This window comes from Ornithorhynchus anatinus, chromosome 1, assembly GCF_004115215.2.
Source record: "Ornithorhynchus anatinus isolate Pmale09 chromosome 1, mOrnAna1.pri.v4, whole genome shotgun sequence".
NCBI lineage: Eukaryota > Metazoa > Chordata > Mammalia > Monotremata > Ornithorhynchidae > Ornithorhynchus > Ornithorhynchus anatinus.
In genome coordinates this window covers 178,512,985-178,539,117 of record NC_041728.1, presented here as the reverse complement: position 1 = coordinate 178,539,117, position 26,133 = coordinate 178,512,985, and the positions used below count along the sequence as shown (strand labels likewise).

The following is a 26,133-nucleotide window of genomic DNA, read 5'->3' as shown; positions in this document are numbered from 1 at the left end:
CCTGATGACCCTGTATCTCCCCCAGCGCTTAGAACAGTGCTCGGCACATAGTAAGCGCTTAACAAATACCAACATTATTATTATTATTATTATTATTAGCCTAGGCGGTCCCGGATACTTCCTTCTCCCTAGTACCATATATCTCTAGGCTCCAAATATGGATATAAGTGTGTCTATCTGGTGGTAGCCGCCGTGATTAGATTGTACGCCCCAAGTATCCGGCCAATGGAGAGGGGTTAGTCGGTGGGAGGGAGATGCGTTAGGGCTACAAAACTCTGCTTCGCACAGCCGCCAGGCGCACTCCCTGGCTGGCGCTGCTTAAGCGATGGGGGTGGTGCCCTTTCTCATGAGAAAGAATAAAGGCTCTTTCTGCTCCTGACTCGGACTCTGATTTTAATCGAGAGGGAATCAAAATCCCACACAGTTCTGGGGGCTCGTCCGGGATCCTCTCCGAACGAGGAGGAGCCTCCCTTGGTCTGGACTGACTGGCAGGACGTCCCGCTGAAATTTTCAGCAGCCCTCGGCCCGGCCTGGGGAGCGGCTCTCCTCCGACGAGAAAGGACCCGAAGGGAGACCGAAGCCGGGAGCAGAAACGGCCAACGACAGAAGCCACTTGCGGGAACGATTGGTCACGTGAGTCTGTGCACAGATCCAGGTGGGCGTTCTCGATCCTGGATGACCGGATAGGGCAGTATAGGGACGGGTTCTGTTGAGTCTGCGGAGTTGAGGGACCGAACAAGAAACAGAAAGTCTTTCGCGAGGCTAGTCCTGTTGAGTAAAAGACTGGAGAAACTCCGGTCAAGAAACAGAAAGTCTCTCCTGCCCAGAAAGAAGCTAAATAGGGGATGTGGGGAAGTCCCAGTCAAAGTCGAGTGGAGAAAACCCCCTTCCAAAGGTACCAGAGGGCAGCCCGTTGAGGGCTAGATTGGATAATTGGGATGAACTTCCAAAGTATGAAGGAAAAGATAAGAAAAAGATGATTAAGTATCGTTGCCTAATTTGGGCTGGCGTCCAACTCGGAGAAAACGTCTTCGGGCCAAAGTACGGATCCTCCGAGGACTGGGTTTGCCAAAAATTGAACATCTCTGTAAATATGAAGGAGCCTCAGAATGAGGAGTGTTCGTAGGCTGCACTCTGGCTGCCGTCCGCGGGACAATTTGTGGTGAAGGGGATGGATGAGAAAAAGGAGAAGGAGGAGAAACCTGCACCCCCTTGGGACCCTCTCCTTTCTCTGCCTCCTCCTTACGCCCCCCCAGCCGGCACAAACATTAGCCCCCCTTCCATCGCCCCCTATCCCAGCTCCATCTGGTGCGGAGGGGGGTGGGGAAGATCTGATTGATTTAGGGGAACCAGCCCAGCCACGGCACACTCCCCTTCCCCGAGAGCTAAAACAGTTACTGAAAGACCAAGAGAACTTCCCGCTCCCGGGCATCACCACCCACCAATACTCCCTGAGGGAGGTTCCTTTAGCCCAAGGGGGGATTGGATGTGTAAATGCTCTCCTCAGTAGCACAGAGGTTAGAAATTTTAAAAAGGAAATGAAGGCTTTAATAGAAGATCCAGAGGGAGTCACGGAACAACTTAATCAGTTTTTGGTCCCGATCTGTTTACTTGGGCTGAACTAATGGTGATATTAGATATCCTTTTCACCGGAGAAGAGCAGGGACAAATTAGGAGGGCAGCCATGAAAGCTTGGGATGACCCGCATCCCCTAGCACAGGGAGGTTGAGAGGAGAACAGAAATACCCCCTTCACGACCCTGGTTGGGACCGCAATAATGCCACCCACTGGGAAAACCTGAGAGATCTGAGGGGGATAATAATCCAAGGTATGAGGAATGCTGTTCCCAAAAGTCAGAAGGTGAACAAGGTGACCGAGATTAAACAAGAGAAGGAAGGGATGCCATCGGCCTTCCTCAATAGGCTGAAAGAACGTATGAGGAAATATTCAGGGTTAAACGTTGCGTTCCGCTTCCCGCAACGCTAGGGTCTTACCATCTCAGGTCTTCGGACGTCTCCGGACGCGGCCTGCGCGTTCTCCCAAGGAAGAGTCAGCCAGAGGCACCAAACTTGAAGCAGCTTTATTAGTTCCCGTTATATTGCGCCAAAAGCGGCGGGGGCGGCCCCCGTCCTCCCCTCGCATTCCCTTTTTATCCGCCAAACGGGTCACGTGGCATGGCAAACCAACGTTCACCGATAAGCGAGGAGAACAAGTCCCAGTTTACTTGGCATACACCTGCGCCCCGACTTCCTTATCAGAGGAAGATCAGATGAAAACATCTCTGACCTCAGATACCGTGGGAACATCTCTGACCTCGGATGCCGTGCGTGACTGCCGTACCCCTGGGGGCCTCCCAAGACTGACTTGTTTTTCTCAGCCTGGACCTATTTGCTAGGTACTCGCTTCTTGGTTCGGCCGCTTGCCATTCCCCGTGCTCCCGTGGCCCCCCACGGTTAAACATGTCCGATCCCACTGCCCAGAGCCTCCTGCGGGTATACTTTGTCACGAACGCCTGGCCAGATATAAATAAGAAATTGCAGAAGATAGAGGGGTGGCCGGTGAGGCCATTAAATGAATTACTGGGGGCTGCCCAAAAAGTTCACGTGGCCCATGGGGGGGGAGGAGAAGAAAGAGAAAGACAGGCAGACTAAAGTAATGTTACAGGCTCTAAAGCAGCAAGAGGAGCAGACAAAAATCACGGTGCAAACCATGCCAACAGTGGCAAAGTCAGTCATGGTACCGCACGGAAGAGGAGATGGCGCGGCCACCCTGGACTTGGGGGGGAGGTTCCAAGGAGAGGAAGATTCCCGCCCCGCGCCCCGCTAACCTGTTTTAGCTGCGGTCAGCAGGGGCATATGAAGAGAGACTGTCCTCAACGGGAGAAAGAACAAAAAAAAAAATCTACTCCCTCATGGAAATTGAAGACTGGGGGGGGGGGGTCAGGGGTTTATAGAATAAGCCCACCCTGAGCCCTTGATAAATTTGAGGCTGGGCAGAGAAAAACAGGAATATACCTTTTTGATAGACACGGGCGCAACCCAATCGTCCTTAACAAAACTGCCGATTGGAGCCAAAATCGGGAAAGAAACCCTTATGATCCCCGGGGTAAAGGGAGAGAACTTCCCGGTCCCCGTTACAGAAACATTAGAACTAGAATACTCAGGGTCAAGATTTTTGGGGAAATTCTTGTTTGTACCCGAGGCTGGGGTGAACTTGTTGGGATCATTTTATGGGATGAGGAGAGTAAGAGCAACGTTAATAAGTTAAAGGAGGTTCTGAAGTCACCCCCAGCGTTGGCCTTGCCCTCCCTAGAAAAGCCCTTCCATTTATTCGTCAGCGTGGAAGGAGGAGTGGCCCTGTGGGTTTTGGCTCAGCAGTGTGTGTGGGGGGAGGGCAGCGGAGGCCTGTGGCCTTTCTTTCCAAAATCTTAGACCCAGTGGCACTTGTGTGCAGGCCATAGCCGCCCCTGCCATCGTAGTAGAAGAAAGTAGGAAACTGACATTTGGAGGAAGCCTAGTTGTTAGTGTTCCTCATCAAGTCAGATCTATTCTAAATCAGAGGGCTGGGAGGCGGTTGACAGATTCAAGGATCCTCAAATACGAAGCCATTCTACTAGAAAGAGATGACCTGATACTCTCCCATGATGCTAACCAAAACCCTGCCGCGTCCCTGCGGGGAGAGCCTGGTGTGGAGCTTGGAGAGGGAGGGCATAGTTGCATGGAATTGATTGATTCTCAGACATAAACCCGAGAGGATCTACAGGAGTCTCCCATCCCTGGCAGTGTCGATTTGTTTATAGATGGCTCTTCCCGGGTGGTGGAAGGAAAAAGGAGGAATGGCTATGCAATTATCGATGGAGACAACGCTGCTATTGTAGAGCAAGGTGGACTTCCTAGTCCTTGGTCAGCACAAACCTGTAAACTATACGCCTTGAGTCAGGGCTTGAAGCTCTTAGAGACCAGAGAAGGGAACGTCTACACAGACTCCAAGTACGCCTGGGGAGTCGCACATGTATTTGGAAAAATTTGGGAGGAAAGAGGCATGGTAAATAGCCAGGGAAAAGAATTAGCCCATACCACTTTATTACAACAGGTATTAAAGGATTTGCATGTGCCCAAAGCGCTGGCCGTAGTACATGTAAATGGTCACCAAAGGGGAACTCTTTCGAAGCTAGAGGAAACCGCCTGGCCGATGAGGAGGCAGAAAGGGCTGGAGAACTCGAGCAGAGACTAACCGGCCCTATGTTGGTCCTGATCCCCTCATTTCCCCCTGACTAAAGCCTGCATCCCTGTCGGAGAAAGAGGCAAGAAGGGCCCAAGATTTGAGAGCCCAGAAGGGTGGGCGGGGGAGATGCTTCCTCCCAGATGGAAGAGAGGTTCTTAACGAGGCCACAACAAGACAGGTATCACAGCACCTACACCAGCGTAGCCACTGGGATGTCCAGAACCTATGCGATGCGGTACTGGTAAAGTACGTCTGTCCTGGTATCTACCCACTTGCCCGGCGAGCAGTCGATGGCTGTATTGTTTGTCGGACGAATAATAATAATAATAATAACGTTGGTATTTGTTAAGCGCTTACTATGTGCCGAGCACTGTTCTAAGCGCTGGGGTAGACACAGGGGAATCAGGTTGTCCCACGTGGGGCTCACACTCATAATCCCCATTTTACAGATGAGGTAACTGAGGCACAGAGCAGTTAAGTGACTTGCCCACAGTCACACAGCTGACAAGTGGCAGAGCCGGGATTCGAACCCATGACCTCTGACTCCAAAGCCCGGGCTCTTTCCACTGAGCCACGCTGCTGCTATAGGAATAGGAATAGGAATAGACAGCGACACCACCCTGCGGGAGGTCGGCCCCCAGGAGTTCGACCGTTCCAGAGCATCCAGTTGGACTTCACCGAAGTGCCCCCCCCCGGGTAGATTAAAATACCTGTTGATGGTAGTAGATCACCTCACGTCTTGGGGGGAGGCATCTCCCCTAGCTCAGGCCACCGCTTCCGCGGTAAGTAAAACTCTTTTAGAGCAAATCATTCCCCGTTATGGGCTGATAGAGAAGATTGATTCGGACCAAGGGACCCATTTCACTGCTCGAGTCCTCCAGTCTTTGATGAAAGCCTTAGAAATTTCTTGGGAGTTGCATACCCCCGAGCAGAAGAGAAGCTGCTTAGAGAAGCAGCGTGGCTCAGTGGAAAGACCCCGGGCTTGGGAGTCAGAGGTCATGGGTTCGAATTCCGGCTCTGCCACTTAGCTGTGTGACTGTGAGCAAGTCACAACTTCTCTGTGCCTCAGTTCCCTCATCTGTAAAATGGGGATCAACTGTAAGTCTCACGTGGGTCAACCTGATTACCCTGTATCTACCCCAGCGCTTAGAACAGTGCTCTGCACATAGTAAGCGCTTAACAAATACCAACATTATTATTCTCTGGCACCCTCCTTCCTCGGGCAGGGTGGAAAGGATAAATCAGGAAATCAAGAAACAGCTCACCCGATTAATGATAGAAACATGACTCCCCTGGACAAAATGCTTACCATTAGCTCTCCTCCGAATCAGGAGCAAACCCCGCAGAAACTCTTATATGGCCACCCCTCCCCCCTCTACCCGGCTAAACTGTCCCAACCTCCCCAGTGGGATACCAAAGACAGATTTTTGAAGGAATATGTACAGTCTCTGTCAAGCTATTTGTTTTCCCTACAGAGGAAGGGGATTATTGCTCAAACCCCTCCGCTGGGATTTCCCGTACATAAGTTTCAGCCGGGCGACTGGATCCTCATTCGAGCGTGGAACGAGGAGAAACTGACGCCGATCTGGGAAGTCCCGTTCCAGGTATTGCTCACCGCAGACACAGCAGTACGGACTAAAGAGAAAGGCTGGACTCATCACACCAGAGTGAAAGGACCTGTCTAACAACCATTGGAGTGGACTATTGCCTCCTGTGATCCGGACCAATTAAGAACCACTATCCGGAGAGGCCCCGGAAAGGTTGTTATCCCTGCCCGTGAATGAGAAAGGACTGGTAGCCCTAACTTTCTCCTGATAAGGGGGCGTTGTCCTGATCATCTGAGTCGCCCGTACGAACATAATAATAATAATAATGTTGGTATTTGTTAAGCGCTTACTATGTGCCGAGCACTGTTCTAAGCGCTGGGGTAGACACAGGGGAATCAGGTTGTCCCACGTGGGGCTCACAGTCTTAATCCCCATTTTACAGATGAGGGAACTGAGGCACAGAGAAGTTAAGTGACTTGCCCACAGTCACACAGCTGTGTGCCTCCTGCAGGTTATGACCGTTTCTTATTTTGTAACGGGAATCAAGCAGCGAGGGTGAGGGTTACAGATACCATGATCCCATGGTCCACGGTCACTGTGCTAGCCCTCATTTTCCTTACCCACCCATCCACCCCTGTGCCGTTAGGGATAGAGATCCCAACCTGGCAGAAGGAAGAGAATAAGTTTACCCAGCTAGCACCTTTAATGTGACCAACTGTTGGATTTGCAGAGGTCCACAACAGTTAGAAAACTGGCCTTGGGTGCCTGTACCCCTGAGTCCGGCCTGGATCCTCAGTAACCGGTCAGAGGTGCATAACGGTACCGGGTTTTGGACTACCCAAGAGAAACATCAATGGCATTTGCCGGAGTCAGTCAGGGGCCTGTATCGCTTGAACCAAACGGGGGAGGGAGGATGGTTAGGAGAAAGCGAGTGCATCTGGACTTAACAAAGGGAGAACGTTCCCACTATCGTCAATTGCACTCGGTATCAAGGCAGATGGAACCAAACGCATATTCTGTGCCAAGGCACTTGGGAAGCTTGTAGTGATAACCACATAGATGGAGGATGTGAATCCTTATTGGTGGGAGGAGGGACGGACCAAGCCAAATATCAAAAATGTAGGGGTGATAGGTCAATCGCGGTCTGTAAACGATTGAACTCTACCATAACGATCTCAACCCCCACATCGTCAATGGGGATGGGTAAACCAGACTCACTCCGGGATTCACTTTGAGCGATTCTGGAGTGTTAGCGATAGTAGTGACGAACCGGCCAATTGTATCTGGAAAGAGGAGCAGCAGCTCTGGGAATGTACGTATTTTAAGAAGAGTAATAGTAATAATAATGTTGGGATTTGTTAAGCGCTTACTATGTGCCGAGCACTGTTCTAAGCGCTGGGGTAGACAGAGGGGAATCAGGTTGTCCCACGTGGGGCTCACAAGGACCCCTGGGAGTTCAAGAACAACAATACAACCCCTTACTCCAAATAGGACTACAATAGTCTCGCACGAGCGGCCAGCGCTAAAGGGCCATTATCGGATTTGCGGCCTGACAGGATACACACACCTGCCTGCGAGTTGGACAGGCAACTGTTATATTGGCTTAATTAGACCGAAATTCTTTTTCCTGCCAGGACAGGAGGGAAGCCACTTAGGAATACACCTATATGATGATTTAAGAGATAGGAGAAAGAGAAATGTTCTTGATACTTTGCTAACAAACACTGGTGGTGCAAACCGGTGGGGAAATGAGAGGCCCCCGGACAGGATAATAAAGACCTATGGTCCGGCCACGTGGGCTCAGGGTGGACGTTGGGGGAACCGAACTCCAATTTATATGCTCAACAGGCTAATTAGACTTCAGGCGGTCCTAGAAATTATTACTAATCAAACAGCGAGGGCCCTAGGTCTGTTAGCAGAAGAAGTCACTCAAACAAGGGAAGCAGCCTTACAACATCGGCTGGTTTGGGATTATTTATTAGCGGCCGAAGGGGGTGTGTGTGGCAAATTAGACCTGTCAAGCTGTTGTCTACGAATTGATGACAGTGGGACAGTAGTCCAGGAGATAGCTCAGGAGATAAGGAAACTAGCCCACGTTCCTGTACAAACCTGGAAGATTCCTTTTGGTACCTCGTGGATGTCTTGGTTCGGTGGCGCCTGGTGGAAACAGGCTTTATGGTTCTCGCTTATTGCTATAAGTGGAGTAACGCTCCTTCCCGTCTGTCTGCCCTGTATGATGCAATTAATCACTAGGCTAGTGCAGAGTTCAGTCCAAAAGATGCTGCAAGTGTCGGGAAATGGAGAAATTAAGATTGTGATTATGAAAGCACAAGGGTGGACCCCTTTAGATACTATGGACCCGTCTGATTCGGGTGGTCACCCCCGGGGAGGATATAATCGAGGAGACGTATCAACAGTGGTGTGAGGAAACTTCAAAAACGTGATGAAAGAATAGGGGGGGATCGTGAGGGATGGCATATAATGAAGTTCCCTCAGATTAAGTTCCTATCTCTCCAGATCCACTCGGCCTAGGTGGTCCCAGATACCTCCTTCTCCCTAGTACCGTATATCTCCAGGCTCCAAATATGGATACGTGTGTCTATCGGGTGGTGGCCGCCGCGATTAGATTGTACGCCCCGAGAATCCAGACAATGGAGAAAGGGATTAGTCGGTGGGAGGGAGATGCGTTAGGGCTACAAAACTCTGCTTCGCCCAGCCGACAGGCGCACTCCCTGGCTGGCGCTGCTTGAGCGACGAGGGTGGTGCCCTTTCTCATGAGAAAGAATAAAGACTCTTTCTGCTCCTGATTCGGACTCTGATTTCAATTGAGAGGCAGTCAAAATCCCACACAATAGTAAGCGCTTAACACAGGAGCAGGATGGCCTAGTGGCAAGAGCCCGGGCTTGGGAGAGGACGTGAGTTCTAATCTCTGCTCTGCCACTGGATACCATGATTATTCTTGTCCGCTGTGTGACCTTGGGCAAGTCACTTCACGTCTCTGGGCCTCAGTGACCTCATCTGGGAAATGGGGATGGAGACGGTGAGCCCCACGAGGGGCCACCCTGATGACCTTCTATCTCCCCCAGCTCTTAGAACAGCGCTTGGCGCATAGTAAGCACTTAAAACAGAAGCAGTATGGCCTAGTGGCAAGAGCCCGGGCTTGGGAGTGAGAAGACGTGAGTTCTAATCTCTGCTCTGCCACTGGATACCATGATTATTCTTGTCCGCTGTGTGACCTTGGGCAAGTCTCTTCACGTCTCTGGGCCTCAGTCCCCTCACCTGGAAAAGGGGGATGAAGACTGTGAGCCCCACATGGGACAATCTGATGACCTTGTATCTCCCCCAGCTCTTAGAACAGCGCTTGGCACATAGTAAGCGCTTAACAAGTACCGTCATTACTATAACTATTATCACATCCCATTGTCATTATTGGGAAGCAGCGTGGCTCAGTGGAAAAAGCCCAGGGTTGGGAGTCAGAGGTCACGGGTTCGACTCCCGGCTCCGCCACCTGGCAGCTGTGTGACTGTGGGCGAGTCACTTCACTTCTCTGAGCCTCAGTTCCCTCATCTGTAAAATGGGTGTGAAGACTGTGAGCCTCACGTGGGACAACCTGATGACCCTGTATCTCCCCCAGGGCTTAGAACAGTGCTGTGCACCTAGTAAGCGCTTAACAAATACCAACATTATTATTATTATTACTGTTGTTGTTATTACTATGTCTATGTCTATTACTATGACATTCCCCTCTGTCTACCCCAGCGCGTAGAACAGTGCTTGGCCCATAGTAAGCGCTTAACAAATACCAACATTATTATTATTATTATTACTATGAGGGGCGGGCCCCCTGGAAGCCTCGCGCGCCGAGGGGCACGTGACCCGGGGGGAGGGGGACCGCCGAGGGCGTCACTGGGGGGCGCGGATCACGTGACGGGGCGGGCGGTGTCGATGACGTCACCGAAGGGCCGGGGTCACGTGACGGGGCCGGGCCAGTCGGCGGGGGCGCCGGTGACTTCACCCCGGGCGCGGGTCACGTGAGGAGGGGGCGGCGGGGAAGTCTCGCGAGGCCCCCGGGCCGGAAGTGGGCGGCCGCCGGAAGAGGAGGCGGGAGTTGGCGGAGTCCGGGGCCGGGGCCGCTGCCGCTCCCGCTCCCGTCAGCAGCGCCGCCGCCGCCGCCTCCGCCGCCATCATGGGCAAGAGAGATCGAGGGGAGCGCGGTAAGAGCGGGCCCGGGGGGGCTCGGGGGCCGCGGCCCGGCCTGAGGAGTCCCAGCTCGTGGGTTCCCGTCCCGCTTCCGCCGCTGGTCCGCTCGGCCACAGGGGGCGCCCGAGTGCGCCGCTCTGCCCCTCACTCACCTCAGCTACGAAAGGGGGAGGGAGCCTCGCACCCCCAGGAGACGATTCCTCCTCATGCTGTTTGTTCAGCGCTGACTCTGTGCCCAGCCCTGTTCTAAGCGCTGAGGGGGGGGGGGAATCCAGGCTCATCAGCTTGTCCCCCGTGGGGCTCCCAGTCTTCATCCCCATTTTCCAGATGAGGGAACTGAGGCCCCGAGAAGTTAATGATGGTATTTGTCGAGCGCTGGGGCAGATGCAGGGGAATGAGGTGGTCCCACGTGAGGCTCCCAGTCTTCATCCCCATTTGACAGAGGAGGCCACTGAGGCCCAAGGAAGTTAATGATGGTATCTGTTAAGCGCTTACTCTGTGCCAAGCACTGTTCTAAGCGCTGGGGCAGATCCAGGGTCATCAGGTGGTCCCACGTGAGGCTCCCAGTCTTCATCCCCATTTGACAGAGGAGGCCATTGAGGCCCAGGGAGGTTAACGATGGTATCTGTTGAGCGCTGACTATGTGCTGAACACTGTTCTAAGCACCGGAGGGGCTACGAGGTGACGAGGTGGTCCCCCGTGGGGCGCGCAGTCTTCATCCCCATTTTGCAGCCGCGGTGACTGAGGCCCAGTGAAGTGAGTTGCCCGAAGTCAGCCAGCTGACAGGTGGCGGAGCCCGGGATTCGAACCCACGACCTCCGACTCCCCAGCCCGGGCTCTTGCCACTGAGCCACGCTGCTTCTCCAAACTGCTTCTACCGCTTCCGATTAAGTGATCGGATGACCTTGGATCTCCCCCAGCGCTTAGAACAGTGCTTGCTACCTAGTTAGCGCTTAACAGATACCGTCACCGTCGTTATCATTGTTATTATTTATGGTGATGGTATTCGTTCATTCAGTCGTATTTATTGAGCGCTTCCTGTGTGCAGAGCACTGTCCCAAGCGCTTGGAAAGGACAGTATAACAGAGACAAACCCTGCCCACGTCGGGCTCACAGTCTGGGGAGGAGGCAGATTAAGCACTTACTATGCGCCAAGCACTGTTCTAAGCGCTGGGGTAGATAAGGGGTAATCAGGTTGTCCCATGTGGGGCTCACAGTCTTAATCGTGGCTTACCGGAAAGAGCCCGAGCTTGGGAGTCAGAGGTTGTGGGTTCTAATCCAGGCTCTGCCTCTTGTCTGCTGGGTGACTTTGGGCAAGTCACTTAACTTCTCTGTGCCTCAGTTACCTCATCTGTAAAATGGGGATTAAAACTGTGAGCCCATGTGGGACGACCTCATCACCTTGTATCCCCCGGCGCTTAGAACAGTGCTTTGCACCTAGTAAGCACTTAGCAGATGCCATCATTATTATTACTAATCCCCATTTTACAGACGAGTGAACTGAGACACTGAGAACTTAAGTACACAAGGTCACACGGCAGACAAGTGGTGGACCCCGGATTAGAACCCACGGCCTCTGACTCCCAAGCCCGGGCTCTCGCCGCTAGGCCATGCCGCTTCAGTAGACTACAAACTCTTGAAAGGCAGGGATGATACTTTTCCCAAGCACTCAGTACAGTGCTCTGCACACACTAGACTACAAGGTCCTTGAGGGCTGGGGTCGAGTCTGTTAACTCTGTGGTCCTTCCCAAGTGCTTAGTACAGTGCTCTGCATACAGTAGGCTTCATTTTCCTCATCTTAACTGTGGCATTTAAGTGCTTACTGTGTGCCAGGCACTGTACTAAGCGCTGGGGTGGATCCAAGCAACTCGGGTTGGACACGGTCTCTGTCCCGCGTAGGGCTCACGCCCTCACTCCCCTTTTAACCCTGCAGATTAATTTAGGGCTTGGCTTCCCTTCTAGATTGTAAGCTCCTTGAGGCCAAGGATCCTGTGTACTAACTCCGTAGTCCTTGCCCAAGCGCTCAGTACAGTTCTCTGCCCACAGTTGACCGAGCTCCTGGAGAACGGGGTTATCTTTGCTCCCATGCACTTTGTACAGTGCTCTGCATTGTCGCCATCAGTTTTTGAGTTCCCTCTATGTGCAGAGCACTGTCCTAAGCGCCTGGGAGTGTTCAACACAGCCGGCGGGCCCATTCCCTGCTCCCGGGAAGCTTACAGTCTAGCAGCGGTTTCTGAGTAAATATTTAAAAGTAAGATGATATAATGATGTTGGTATTTGTTAAGCGCTTACTATGTGCAGAGCACTGTTCTAAGCGCCGGGGTAGACACAGGGGAATCAGGTTGTCCCACATGGGGCTCACAGTCTTCATCCCCATTTTCCAGATGAGGGAACTGAGGCCCAGAGAAGTGAAGCGACTTGCCCACGGTCCCACAGCTGACAAGTGGCAGACCTGGGATTCGAACTCATGACCCCTGACTCCAAAGCCCGGGCTCTTTCCACTGAGCCACGCTGCATCTATATGGGATATATATGAACTCGTGTGGTACACGTAGGTGTGAGTGTAGAAATGGAGAGAATCACGTGGCTTAGTGGAAAGAACGCGGGTCTGGGAGTCAGAGGACCTGGGTTCTAATCCCAGCGGCACCGCTGGTCTGCTGTGTGACCTTGGTCAAGTCACTTCACTTCTCTGCATCTCTCAGCTCATTGGTAAAATGGGAATTAAATCCACCTCCCTCTGAACTTGACATTATGGGGCAGGGACTGTGTCCAACCGGAGTAATCTGTATCCACCCCAGTGCTTAGAACAGTTAAGTTAAGTGCTTAGAACAGTGCTTAGACCCAATAAGCGCTTAACAAAAACCGTCTTTTTAAAAAGCGATGAGATGTACGGCAGGGGGCTAAGGGTGGAGTCTAGGCAAGGGTTCACATTGCCTATTTGCTGGATGTTAATCCCGCTTGTGGGTCTGAAGGCGGTTTTAATCGGAGTTGCCCATCTAAGCTGCTAAGCACAAAAACCAACCTCTTTAGGTTGACTGATTTGATATAAGTTGATTTAAGTTAATAAGTTAATAAAAATGCCATCAATATTATTATTAGTACGGGCCCATGTCCCGTCGGCACTGCTTCTTTTCTCTTTTTTAAAAAAAGACGGCATTTTTTAAGTGCTTACTATGTGCCGGGCACTGTTCTTCACGCCGTGTAGATAAGTTAATCAGGTTGGACAGAGTGTCTGACCCACATGGGGCTCACAGTCTCCATCCCCATTTTCCAGGGGAGGGAACTGAGGCCCAGAGAAGTGAAGTGACGTGCCCGAGGTTCCACGGCAGATAGGTGTCGGAGCCGGGATCAGAACCCGGATCCTCCGACGCCCAGGGACAGGCTCTAACCACTAGGCCGTGCCGAGACTAGGGTGACGACGACGACGTTGATGGGGACGATGAGGGGACTGGTTAGACGCCGGTGGGGATTGTTCCCGGAGGAGCCCAGAGCCCGCATCTCCTTGCCGGGGTGAGAGTCCCTCATCCTGGTTGGTGTTAGTGATGGATGTAGTGGTCACTGTGGGATTTGTTAGCGCGTTTCCTCGGTCCCAATCAGTCGGGGATCTCTGTGGAGCACTTACTATGTGCAGAGCACTGGACCGAGCGGCTGGGAGAGTCATTCATTCATCCAGTCTTCTTTATTGAGCACTTACTGTGTGTAGAGCACCGGACTAGTCGCTCGGAAAGTACAGTTCGGCAACAGAGACGATCCCTGCCCCCAAACGGAGTCCAGTCGCCCAGAATTAGCCGACGCGGTCCCTGCGCAGAATGAGGGTACGGTCCAGATGGGGAGACAGACACGAATATAAATCGGTAATTTTTATACTTTCAAGATAAGTTGCTGCGGGGTTGGGGCGAATACCAAAACGGCCGAAGGTCCCAAGGCCGAGTGCCGAGACGATGCAGAAGGGAGAGGGGGGGCGGGCAGAGGAGGGCTTAGGGGAGGCCGAAGCAGTGTGCTAAGCGCCGGGGTGGCTAGAAAATCATCAGGTCCCACGTGAGCCTTGCGGTCTAAGTAGGAGGGAGAACAGGGATTGAATCCCCATTTTGCAGGTGAGGTAACTGAGGCCCAGAGGACGGGGAAGTGACTTGCCCCAGGTCGCCCGGGCGACAAGGGACGGAGCCGGGACTAGAACCAAGGCCCTCAGACGCCCAGACCCGGGCTCGAGGGCAGCGGCTGTGTCTGTTCTGTTGTTCTGTTGTCCTCTCTCAGGCGCTTAGTAGAGCACAGTGCACACAGTAGGTGCTGAGTAAGTAGAGCTTGAAAGTCCAAGCACCAAGCCGACCTCACACACTTCAAATTTATCCTTTCCTGCCTTAACTCTGCCCTCCCCTCCGCCAGGCAAAACTTCTTCTCCTCCCTCATCGACAGCCACGCCCGTCACCCCCGCCGATTGTTCCGGACCTTTAACTCTCTCCTTAGGTCCCTGTTCCTTCCCCTCCCCCATCTCTCACCCCCAATGATCTGGCCACCTACTTCATCACGAAAATCAACACGATCAGGTCTGAGCTCCCCAAAGTCACCCCTCCTCCTCTCCTCTCCTCTCCACCAACCCCCTCCCCTACTTTTCCATCCTTCCCTGCAGTATCCTCAGAGGAGATCTCCTCCCTCCTCGCAAGTGCCACCCCCTCCACCTGCGCCTCCGACCCCATTCCCTCTCACCTTATTAAAACCGTCGCCCCTGCCCTCCTCCCTTCCTTAACTTCTGTTTTTAACCACTCGATCTCCAATGGCTCCTTCCCCGCTGCCTTCGAACATGCCCACGTCTCCCCCGTCCTAAAAAAACCCGCTCTCGTCCCCACTTCCCCCTCCAGTTATCGCCCTATCTCCCTACTACCCTTCCTTTCCAAAATCCTAGAACGAGTCGTCTACACTCGCCGCTTAGAATTCCTTAACTCCCATTCTCTCCCGGACCCCCTCCGATCTGGCTTCCGTCCCCTCCGCTCTACCGAGACTGCTCTCTCTGAGGTCACCCCCGTGACCTCCTTCTTGCCAAATCCGACGGCTCCTACTCCATTCTGATCCTCCTTGACCTCTCTGATGCCTTTGACACCGTCGACCGTCCCCTCCTCCTCCACACCTTATCTCACCTCGGCTTCACGGACTCCGTCCTCTCCCGGTTCTCCTCTCACCTCTCTGGCCGGTCCTTCTCGGTCTCCTTCGCTGGCGCCTCCTCCCCCTCCCATCCTTTAACCGTTGGAGTTCCTCAAGGGTCAGTTCTCGGCCCTCTTCTGTTCTCCATTTACACTCACTCCCTCGGTGAACTCATCCGCTCTCACGGCTCTGACTACCATCTCTACGCAGATGACACGCAGATCTACATCTCCGCCCCTGTCCTCTCCCCCTCCCTTCGGGCTCGCATCTCCTCCCGCCTCCGGGACGTCTCCGCCTGGATGTCGACCCGCAACCTAAAACTCGACGTGAGCGAGACCGGGCTCCTCATCTTCCCTCCCAAACCCGGTCCTCTCCCAGACTTCCCTATCACCGTGGATGGCATGACCATCCTTCCCGTCTCTCGGGCCCACGATCTCAGTGTCATCCTTGACTCGTCTCTCTCGTACACGCCGCACATCCTATCCGTTACCGAGACCCGCCGGTCTCACCTTTACAATATCGCCAAGATCCGCCCTCTCCTCTCCACCCGAACGGCTACCTTACTGCTAAGGGCTCTCGTTATATCCCGGCTAGACTACTGTGTCAGCCTTCTCTCTGACCTCCCTTCCTCCTCTCTCGCCCCGCTCCGGTCTATTCTTCACTCCGCTGCCCGGCTCATCTTCCCGCAGAAACGCTCTGGGCCTGTCACTCCCCTTCTTAAACACCTCCGGTGGTTGCCCATCGACCTCCGCCCCAAACAAAAACTCCTCACTCTAGGCTTCGAGGCTCTCCGTCACCTTGCCCCTTCCTACCTCTCCTCCCTTCTCTCTTTCCACCGCCCACCCCGCACGCTCCGCTCCTCCGCCGCCCACCTCCTCGCCGTCCCTCGGTCTCGCCCAGCCCGCCGTCGACCCCCGGGCCGCGTCCTCCCGCGGTCCCGGAACGCCCTCCCTCCTCACCTCCGCCAGGCTAATTCTCTTCCCCTCTTCAAAACCCTACTTAAAACTCACCTCCTCCAAGAGGCCTTCCCAGACTGAGCTCCTCCCTCTACTCCCTCTACCGCCCCCCTTTCACCTCTCCGCTGCTTAACCCTCTTTTCCCCCCATCTCCCTCCGCTCCTCCCCCTCTCCCTTCCCCTCAGCACTGCTCTGCTCAACTGTATATATTTTCATTACCCTATTTATTTTGTTAATGAAATGGACATCGCCTGGATTCTGTTTAGTTGCCATTGTTTTTACGAGACGTTCTTCCCCTCGACTCTATCGCCATCGTTCTCGTCTGTCCGTCTCCCCCCATCAGACCGTAAGCCCGTCAAAGGGCAGGGACCGTCTCTATCTGTTGCCGACTTGTTCATTCACAAGTGCTTAAGTCCAGTGCTCTGCACATAGTAAGCGCTCAATAAATACTATCGAATGAAGAGAACGGATTAACGGTGACGGCCGGGGCTGTGACTTTCAGACAAGAAGAAGTGGAAGCGGCGGCCGGGCGGGGGCGGAGGCGGAGACGAGGAAGACGAGGACGACGACGAGGCCGCGGGCGGCGAGGCCCGCGACGCCATCCCCTCGGCCGCCGGGAAGCAAGTGGACGAGGCGGGCACCAAGCTGGACGAGTACGGGGCCAAGGACTACCGTCTGCAGATGCCGCTCAAGGAGGACCACGCCTCGCGCCCGCTCTGGGTGGTGAGAGCCCGCGGGTGCCCGGGAGCGGGGGGACCGGCCGGGAGCGGGGGGCACAGCGCTCCCGTGGGCGGGACTGACATCGGGGCCCCGATCTTGGGACCTGCAGGCCGCTGTGATAGTCATGACGGAATATTCCTGTCCATCTCCCCCCCAATAATGATGATGATGGTATTTGTTAAACGCTTATAATGTGCCAGGCCCCGTTCTAAGATCTGGGGTAGATACGAGGTCATCGGGTTGTCCCACGTGGGGCTCACAGTCTTCATCCCCATTTTGCAGATGAGGGAACTGAGGCCCAGAGAAGTAGAGTGACTTGCCCAAAGTCACCCAGCTGACAAGTGGCGGAGTCCGGGATTAGAACCCGTGACCTCTGACTCCCAAGCCCGGGCTCTTTCCACTGAGCCATGCTCTAGAATGGAAGGTCCTGGTAGGCAGGGAATGTGTCTGTTTACTGTTAAATCGGGCTCTCCCATGCGCTTATTACAGTGCCCCGCACACAGCTGGGGGGTCAGCAAAGAGGCCGCTGCAGTAATCCAGGCGGGACAGGATGAGTGATTGGATTAACGTGGTAACCGTTTGGATGGAGAGGAAAGGGCAGATTTTAGCGATGTCGTGAAGGTGGGGCCGACGGGGTTTGGTGACGTGACGGATTGAATATGTGGGTTGAAAGAGAGGAGTCAAGGTTAACGCCAAGGTTACGGGCTTGTGAAATTGGGAAGGACCGTGGTGCCGTCTACGGTGACGGGAAAGTCCGGGAGAGGACAGGGTTTGGGTGGGAAGATGAGCTCAGTTCTGGACGTTTTAAGCTTGAGGGGACGAGAGGACATCGAAGTAGAGATGTCTTGAAGGCAGGAGGAGATACGAGCCTGCAGAGGGGGAGAGATCGGGGGAGGAGATGGAGATTTGGGGATCATCTGCGTAAAGATGGTAGTTGAAGCCGTGGGAGCCGATGAATTCGCCAGGGGAGCGGGTGCAGATGGAGAGCACAAGGGCACCGAGAACTGAACCTCGAGGGACCCCCACGGTTGAAGGATCGGGGGCAGAGGAGGAGCCCGCCAAAGAGACTGAGAAGGAGCGGCCAGAGAGGGAGGAGGAGAACCGGGAGGGGACGGAGAGTCAGCGGAGCCAAGGTCGGATAACGTTTCCAGGTGAAGGGGGTGGGCCACGCTGTCGAAGGCAGCTGCGAGTTCGAGGAGGATCAGGATGGAGTAGAAGCTGTTGGCTGTGGCAAGGAGGCGACGGTTGGCGACTTGAGAGGGCGCTTTCGGGGGAGCCGAGGGGCCGGAAGCCGGATCGGAGGGGGTCCGGGAGAGGGATTTGAGACGCAGGGTTGGAGACGACTCGCTCAAGGAGTTCGGAGCGGAATGGTAGGAGGGAGACGGGGCGGTAACTGGAGGGAGCCGTGGGGTCGAGGGAGGTAAGCGCTTCCTCTGTGCGGGGCACTGTGCTAAGTGGTGGGGAGAGTATAGTACAACAGAGTTGGGGCACGTGATCCCTGCCCACGGGGAGCTCACAGTCTAGGGGTCGAGCGCTGGGGCAGATACGGAGCTGAGTGATCAGTCTCTGTCCCCGTCCCTAAGCCGGAGGGAGAACGGCTATTCGTTCATTTATTCGTTCTTTCAGTCGAATTTATTGAGAAGGAGCAGGGCCGAGCGGATAGAGCACCGGCTTGGAAGTCAGGGGGTCGTGGGTTCTAATGCCGACGCCGCCATTGGTCGGCTGTGTGACCTTGGGCGAGTCGCTTCACTTCTTAGAGAAGCAGCTTGGCTCGGGGGCAAGAGCCCGGGCTTGGGAGTCAGGGGTCGTGGGTTCTAATGCCGGCTCCGCCACCTGTGTGACTGGGGGCAAGTCACTTCACTGCTCTGGGCCTCAGTCCCCTCATCTGGAAAATGGGGATGAAGACTGTGAGCCCCATATGGGACAACCCGATCACCTGGTATCTCCCCCAGCTCTTAGAACAGTGCTTGGCACATAGTAAGCGCTTAACAAATACCGACATTTTTTTTCCTCCGTGCCTCAGTTGCCTCATCTGTAAAACGGGGATGAAAACTGTGAGCCCCAGGTGGGACAGGAATTGGGGCCAACCCCATTTTTGCCTGTATCCACCTGACTACTTAGTACAGTGCCTGTCACGGAGTAAGCGCTTTACAAGTACCACAGTTGTTATTACTATTACGACTGAACGCTTACTGTGTATAGAGCACTGTACTGAGCACTTGGGAGAGGACTAGTCAGACACATTCAGCGTGTCTTAGTGGAGAGAGCCCGGGCTTGGGAGTCAGAGGTTGTGGGTTCTAATTCCGCCTCTCCCGCTTGTCAGTCACTTCACTTCTCTGGGCCTCAGTTACATCATCTGTAAAATGGGGATTGAGACCGTGAGCCCCGTGGGACGACCTGATTACCTGGTAGCTACACAAGCGCTTAGAACGGTGCTTGGCACATAGTAAGCCCTTGACAGATACCAACATTATTATTATTATTATTCCCCGCCCACCATGAGCTTACAGTGTAGAGGGTGGGGATTAGAGCAAAGGGAGCGAGTCAGAGCAATGGGGAGGGGAGAGGGAGCTGAGAAAAAGGGGGGCCGTAGTCTGGGAGTCTTAGACAATGCGTGCGGAGCACCATTCTAAGCGCCGGGAGCCATTCCCTCCCCCATTTAATAGATGAGGAAACTGAGGCACAGAGCGGTTACTTGTCCAAGGTCACGTGGCAGAGCCCACATCTCCTGGCTCCCAGGCCTGTGCCCTTTCCACTTGGTCACCCTGCACCTTCCGCTAGGCCACGCTGCTTCTCGGGCTACCTTCAGGACGAAGACGCCTTTGCAGCAAAGTGCTCACCGTGTGGGGGGGGGGGAGCGAAGGGGCCCCCGAAGAGAATAGGCACGACAAGGTTAGACTTTCAGCCCCTTAAAGGCAGGGATCTGGTCTGTGGGCTCTTTTGTGTTGCGCGTAAGTCAGCCATCAGTAGGCGGTGGCAGTAAAAATAATAATAATTGTGCTATTTGTTAAGCGCTTACTTTGTTCCAGGCAGGGGTCGGTGGGAGGTAAAATCGGGTTGGACACAGTCCCTGTCCCACATGGGGCTCACGGGCGAAGCAGTGGGGCTCAGTGGAAAGAAAGAGCCTGGGCTTGGGAGTCAGAGGTCCTGGGTTCAAATTCCAGCCCTGCCGCTTATCAGCTGCGTGACTGTGGGCAAGTCACTTAACTTCTCGGTGCCTCAGTTACCTCATCGGGAAAATGGGGATGAAGACTGTGAGCCTCACGTGGGACGACCTGATGACCCTGTGTCTCCCCCAGCGCTTCGAACAGTGGTCTGCACATAGTAAGCGCTTAACAAATATCAACATTATTATTATTATTATTAATCCCCAATTTATAGATTAGGTGACAGTCACGAATCAGATAAATGGTGGAGCCGGGATCGGAACTGAGGTCCTCGATTCCCAATCCCGGTCGCTTATATACCCCTGATTGATAGGTGAAGCAGATGTGGAATTATTCATTCAGTCGTATTTATTGAGCACTTCCTGTGTGCAGAGCGCCGTACTGAGCGCTTAAGAATGGGGATCTCTCCAGTTGTCAAATGACACGGCTCCCAAGAGGCCTTCCCCGATGAAGCCCTCGTTTCTCCTCCCTTTCCCTCCCGTGTCTTTTTTGTTGGTGGTGGTATTTGTTAAGTTCTTACTGTGTGACTGTGGGCAAGTCACTTCACTTCTCTGGGCCTCAGTTCCCTCATCTGGAAAATGGGGATTAAGGCTGTGAGCCTCACGTGGGACAACCTGATGACCTTGGATCTACCCCAGCGCTCAGAACAGTGCTGTGCACATAGTAAGTGCTTAACAAATACCAACATTATTATTATTATGTACCAAGCACTGTTCTCAGCGCTAGGGTAGATCCAGGGTAATCGGGTTGTCCCACGTGGGGCTCACAGTCTTCATCCCCATTTTAATAATATTAATAATATGGTATTTGTTAAGTGCTTATTATGTGCCAAGCACTGTTCTAAGCACTAGGGTAGATACAGGGTAATTGGGTTGTCCCACATGGGGCTCACAGTCGTCATCCCCATTTTAATAATAATAATTATGGTATTTGTTAAGCATTTACTATGTGCCAAGCACTGGGGTAGTTACAAGATAATTGAGTTGTCCCCGGTGGGGCTCACAGCCTTTATCCCCATTTTACAGATGAGGGAACCGGGGCACAGAGAAGTTAAGTGGGGGTAACTGAGGCCCAGAGAAATGAAGGTCGAGGTGTGCAGTGATCTGCACACGGTAGGCCGAGGTGGCAATAATAATAATAATAATCGTGGTATTTGTTAAGCGCCCAAGGTCACACAGCCGACAAGCGGCAGAGTTGGGATTAGAACCCACGACCTCTGACTCCCAAGCCCGGACTCTTGCCCCTGAGCCCCGCTGCTTCTCAGCAAGTGTCGTCTCTGCGCTCGGCCCTGTCCCCTTTTAAGCGCTTGATATTCGCCCCCCCCCCCCCCCCCCCCCCCCCCCCCCCCCCCCCCCCCCGTCACGTCGCCGACGTGCATCGCCCGAGATGGCCGTCCAGAATTGCTTCATCGCTCTGAGGGTCCCGTCCCGCCCTGTCGGGACCGCGCGCCGCTCCCGGCCAGGGCACCCACCCGCCTGCCGGCTCCGTCGCCGTCCGACGGATCGCTCGGCGCGGGGGCGGCTCACCGGGGGCCGCTCTGTCTTCCAGGCCCCGGACGGCCACGTGTTCCTGGAAGCGTACTCGCCGGTGTACAGGTACGCGCAGGACTTCCTGGTGGCCATCGCGGAGCCGGTGTGCCGGCCGAGCCACGTGCACGAGTACAAGCTGACGGCCTACTCCCTGTACGCGGCCGTCAGCGTCGGCCTCCAGACGGGCGACATCACCGACTACCTGCGCAAGCTCAGCAAGACCGGCATCCCCGACGGCATCGTCCAGTTCATCAAGGCGAGCCGCCCGCCCCCTCCCTCCGTCGGGCGCGTTCCTTCATCCGTTCCTCCGGTCCGATTTATCGGGCGCTCCCCGGGGGCCGAGCGCTGTAACGAGTGCTGGGGAAGTGCGGTTGGGCAACGGAGAGAGACGATCCCTGCCCACGTTCGTTCGTTCGTTGATTGTCGTATTTATTGAGCGCTTACTATGTGCAGAGCACTGTATTAAGCGCTTGGAATGGACAGTTCAGCAACAGAGAGAGATGATCCCTGCCTTCATTCGTTCAGTCATGTTTATTGAGCACTTAGTATGTGCCGAGCACTGTACTAAGCGCTTGGAATGTGCAGTTCGGCAAGAGAGACAGTCCCTGCCCAATAACGGGCTTACAGTCTAAAAAGGGGGATCAGACAGCAAGACAAATAAACGGGCATCGGTAGCATCGATATAAATAAATAGAATTATAGGTGTATACACATCCTTAATAATAAAAAATAGAATTATAATTATAAATATGATCGTAGATACACAAGAGGGGTCGAGCAAAGGGAGTGAATTGGGGTGATGGGGAGGGGGAGCAGAGAAAAAAATGGGGGCTTAGTCTGGGACTCTTAGTTTATCGACTGCGTGCAGAGCGGTTAGTACAGTGCTCTGCACACAGTTAAGCGCTCAGTCAGTCCGCTGGATTGACCGACTGTCCCATGGCCTTCTGAAATCTGCCCCACCCGCTCCTCACCTTTGTTTCTGCTTTTCCTCCGCAGCTGTGTACCATCAGCTATGGGAAAGTCAAACTGGTGCTGAAGCACAACAGGTAAGACCCACCCGGAGGGGCCAGGACGGGGAGGGGGGCCGTTGACATTCCTGGACTGGCTGAAGAATCATAACAATAATAATAGTAATTAATTCAGTCAATAGTATTTATTGAGCACTTACTACGTGCAGAGCACTGTACTAAGCGCTTGGAATGTACAAATCGGCAACAGATAGAGTCGGTCCCTGGCCTTTGACGGGCTTACGGTCTAATCGGGGGAGACGGACGGACGAGAACGATGGCGATAAATAGAGTCGAGGGGAAGAACGTCTCGTGAAAACAATGGCGACTAAATAGAATCGAGGCGACGTACATCTCATTAACAAAATAAATACGGTAATGTAAATATATACAGTTGAGCGGATGAGTAAAGTGCCGAGGGGAGGGGAAGGGAGAGGGGGAGGAGCAGAGGGAAACGGGGGAAAGAGGGCTTAGCTGAGGAGAGGTGAAGGGGGGGTAGAGGGGGAGCAGAGGGAAAAGGGGAAGCTCAGTCTGGGAAGGCTTCTTGGAAGAGGTGAGCTTTAAGTGGGGTTTCGAAGAGGGGCAGAGAATGAGTTTGGCGGAGGTGAGGAGGGAGGGCGTTCCGGGACAGCGGGAGGACGCGGCCCGGGGGTCGACGGCGGGACGGGCGAGACCGGGGGACGGCGAGGAGGCGGGCGGCGGAGGAGCGGAGCGTGCGGGGTGGGCGGTGGAAAGAGAGAAGGGAGGAGAGGTAGGAGGGGGCAAGGGGATGGGGAGCCTCGAAGCCCAGAGTGAGAAGTTTTTGTTTCGTGCGGAGGTCGATGGGCAACCGCCGGAGGTTTTTGAGAAGGGGAGTGACAGGCCCAGAGCGTTTCTGCGGGAAGATGAGCCGGGCAGCGGAGTGAAGGATAGACCGGAGCGGGGCGAGAGAGGAGGAAGGGAGATCGGAGAGAAGGCCGACACAGTAGCCTAGCCGGGATATAACGAGAGCCCGTAGCGGTAAGGTAGCCGTTCGGGTGGAGAGGAAAGGGCGGATCTTGGCGATATTATAAAGGTAATGGTGCTTATTAAGCGCTAACTATGTGTTAAGCACTGTTTTAGGCCCCGGGGTAGATACAAAGTAATGATGATGGTATTTGTTAAGTGCTTAGTATGTGCCGGGCACTTCACTAAACGCCGGGGTGGGTACGAGCAAGTCGGGTTGGATACGGTTCCTGTCCCAGATGGGGCTCACGGTCTCAATCCCCATTTTAAAGATGAAATAACTGAGGCAGAGAGGAAGTGAAATGACTTGCCCAAGGTCACACAGCAGACAAGTGGCAGAGCCGGGATTAGAGCCCAGCACAGCACCTTCTGACTCCCGGGCCCCGGGCCGGATATTATCTGTACGATTTATAACTGACCCGCCTCGGCTCTGCCCAGCTTCAGAACCTCGTTTTTTTGTTTTGTTTTTTGTTAATCGTTTTAGGTGCCTACTGTGTACCAGTCACTGCACTAAGCGCTGTGTAGGTTCAGGAGAATTGGGTTGGATGCGGTCCCTGTCCCACTCAGGGCTCGCAGTCTTGGTAATAATAATAATAGTATTAAGCATTTACTGTGTGCCAAGCACTGTTGTAAGCACTGGGGTCGATACAAGGTAATTAGGTTGTCCCACGTGGGGCTCACAGTCTTAATCCCCATTTTACAGATGAGGTCACTGAGGCCCCGAGAAGTGAAGTGACTTGCCCAAAGTCCCACAGCCGGCAAGTGGCGGAGCGGGGATTAGAACCCACGGCCTCCGACTCCCAAGCCCGGGCTCTTGCCACTGAGCCGTGCTTAATCCCCCATGAGGCAGCTGAAGCCCAGAGAAGTGAAGCGACTTGCCGAAGGTCACGCAGCAGACAGCGGCGGAGTCGGGATTAGAATCCAGGTCCTCTGACTCCCGGGCCTGGGCTCTGCCCACTAGGCGACGCTGCTTCAAAAGCACCGCCTTCTCTGGGAAGCCTTCCCCGGTTAACTCCGCCAACCCAACCCGCATCACCCCAGCGATCCCCGAGCGCTTAGCTGTTTGTGTCCTCTCCTCCGCGCTCCTCTACGTAGGGATATTTTTATTTAATAGTTCATTGGGCCACTCAATTATTCAGTTATTTCATCCTGGTTCTATTTCGTGTCTTGCTAAGAAAGCAAGGGGATGAGGACCCTGACCTTGTTTGGCTTTCGGCTTTCACAGTTTAGCCGTGATTTCTGTCCGTCTCGCCCATTCAACTGGAAGTTTTCGGAAGCATCGCGGCCTAGCGGCAAGGGCGCGGGCTTAGGAGGCAGAGGTCACGGGTTCCGATCCCGGCTCCGCCACTTCTCCGCGCTGGGACCTTAGACGAGTCCCTGAACTTCTCGGTGCCTCGGTTACCTCGTCCGTAAAATGGGGTTTGAGACTGTGAGCCCCATGTGGGACAGGGACTGTTTCCCTGTACTGTATTTACCCCAGTCCGTAGGACAGCGCTTGGCACATAGTAAGCGTTTAAAATGTTGGTATTTGTTAAGCGCTTACTATGTACAGAGCACCATTCTAAGCGCCGGGGTGGGTACAGGGTCATCAGATTGTCCCACGTGAGGCTCACAGTTAATCCCCCTTTTACAGATGAGGTAGCTGAGGCACAGAGAAGTGACTTGCCCAAAGTCAGCTGCCAAGGGGCAGGGCTGGGATTCGAACTCATGACCTCTGACTCCCAAGCCCGGGATCATTCCGCTGAGCCACGCTGCTTCTCTTAATAAATACCGTCGTCATTATTATCCTTCTGGCCGTTGTGGCATTCTCCCCAGTGTGTAGTACAATGTACAGCACTCAGTAGGTGCTCACTCAAGGCCAGTGATTGATCCGTCGAGATCCTCCGGTCAACTTACATCCAGCCTACTTCTTCTTCCCGCGGGAAAAGGGGGTTAGGAGGCGGGCGGCGGATTTTCAATTTCATCCGCTTTTATCGATCCGTGGTATTTGCCAAGCGTTTATTTGGTGTTAAACACTGTACTGAGTGCTTGGGAGAGTACAAGAGAGTACAGTCCGTGCCCTCAAGAAGCTGACAGTCTGCTGGGTGCAGAGCACTGGACTGTGCGCCTGGGAAAGCACAATACAGTCGGGAGACGTGATCCTTGCCCTCAAGGAACTTAAACAGTAGCCATTTGGCTTTTTCCAGGAGGAGATAATAATAATGTTGGTATTTGTTAAGCGCTTCCTATGTGCAGAGCCCTGTTCTAAAGCGCTGGGGGAGATACAGGGACATCAGGTGGTCCCACGTGCGGCTCACAGTTAATCCCCATTTTCCAGATGAGGGAACTGAGTCACAGAGAAGTGAAGTGACTTGCCCACGGTCACAGAGCTGACAAGTGGCGGAGCCGGGATTCGAGCCCATGTCCTCCGACTCCCAAGCCCGGGCTCTTTCCGCTGAGCCACGCCGCTTCTCTAACTTTAGATGAACCTTAGTCCTGTCAGAGAGAGGGTTGAGATGAGATCGGGGAGGTGGAGAGGGGAGAGTGATCTTCCATTTTGACGGGGAGAGGGACGTGTCTTTTTTTTTTTTAAATGGTATTAAGTGCTTACTATGTCCCGGGCCCTGTACTAAGCGCGTTCATTCGATCGTATCTATTGAGCGCTGCCTGTGCGCAGAGCACTG

The 26,133-nt window shown here is 53.9% G+C and overlaps 1 protein-coding gene across 3 annotated transcripts in view; it reads left to right on the top strand.

The window, feature by feature from the left end:
* Positions 1 to 9,879: 9,879 nt before the first annotated feature.
* The window catches only part of ERCC3 (ERCC excision repair 3, TFIIH core complex helicase subunit), a 45,458-nt gene continuing 29,204 nt past the window's right edge, over positions 9,880 to 26,133 (top strand). For 2 of the 3 annotated variants that reach the window (XM_029064242.2, XM_029064243.2), the window contains exons 1-4: positions 9,880 to 9,985; positions 16,566 to 16,786; positions 21,499 to 21,735; positions 22,476 to 22,525. In XM_029064242.2, coding sequence (XP_028920075.1) covers positions 9,958 to 9,985; positions 16,566 to 16,786; positions 21,499 to 21,735; positions 22,476 to 22,525 — 536 coding nt within the window. In that variant the 5' untranslated portion in view covers positions 9,880 to 9,957. The remainder of the gene's footprint in view (positions 9,986 to 16,565; positions 16,787 to 21,498; positions 21,736 to 22,475; positions 22,526 to 26,133) is intronic. The other variant, XM_029064241.2, reaches the window with a different exon arrangement.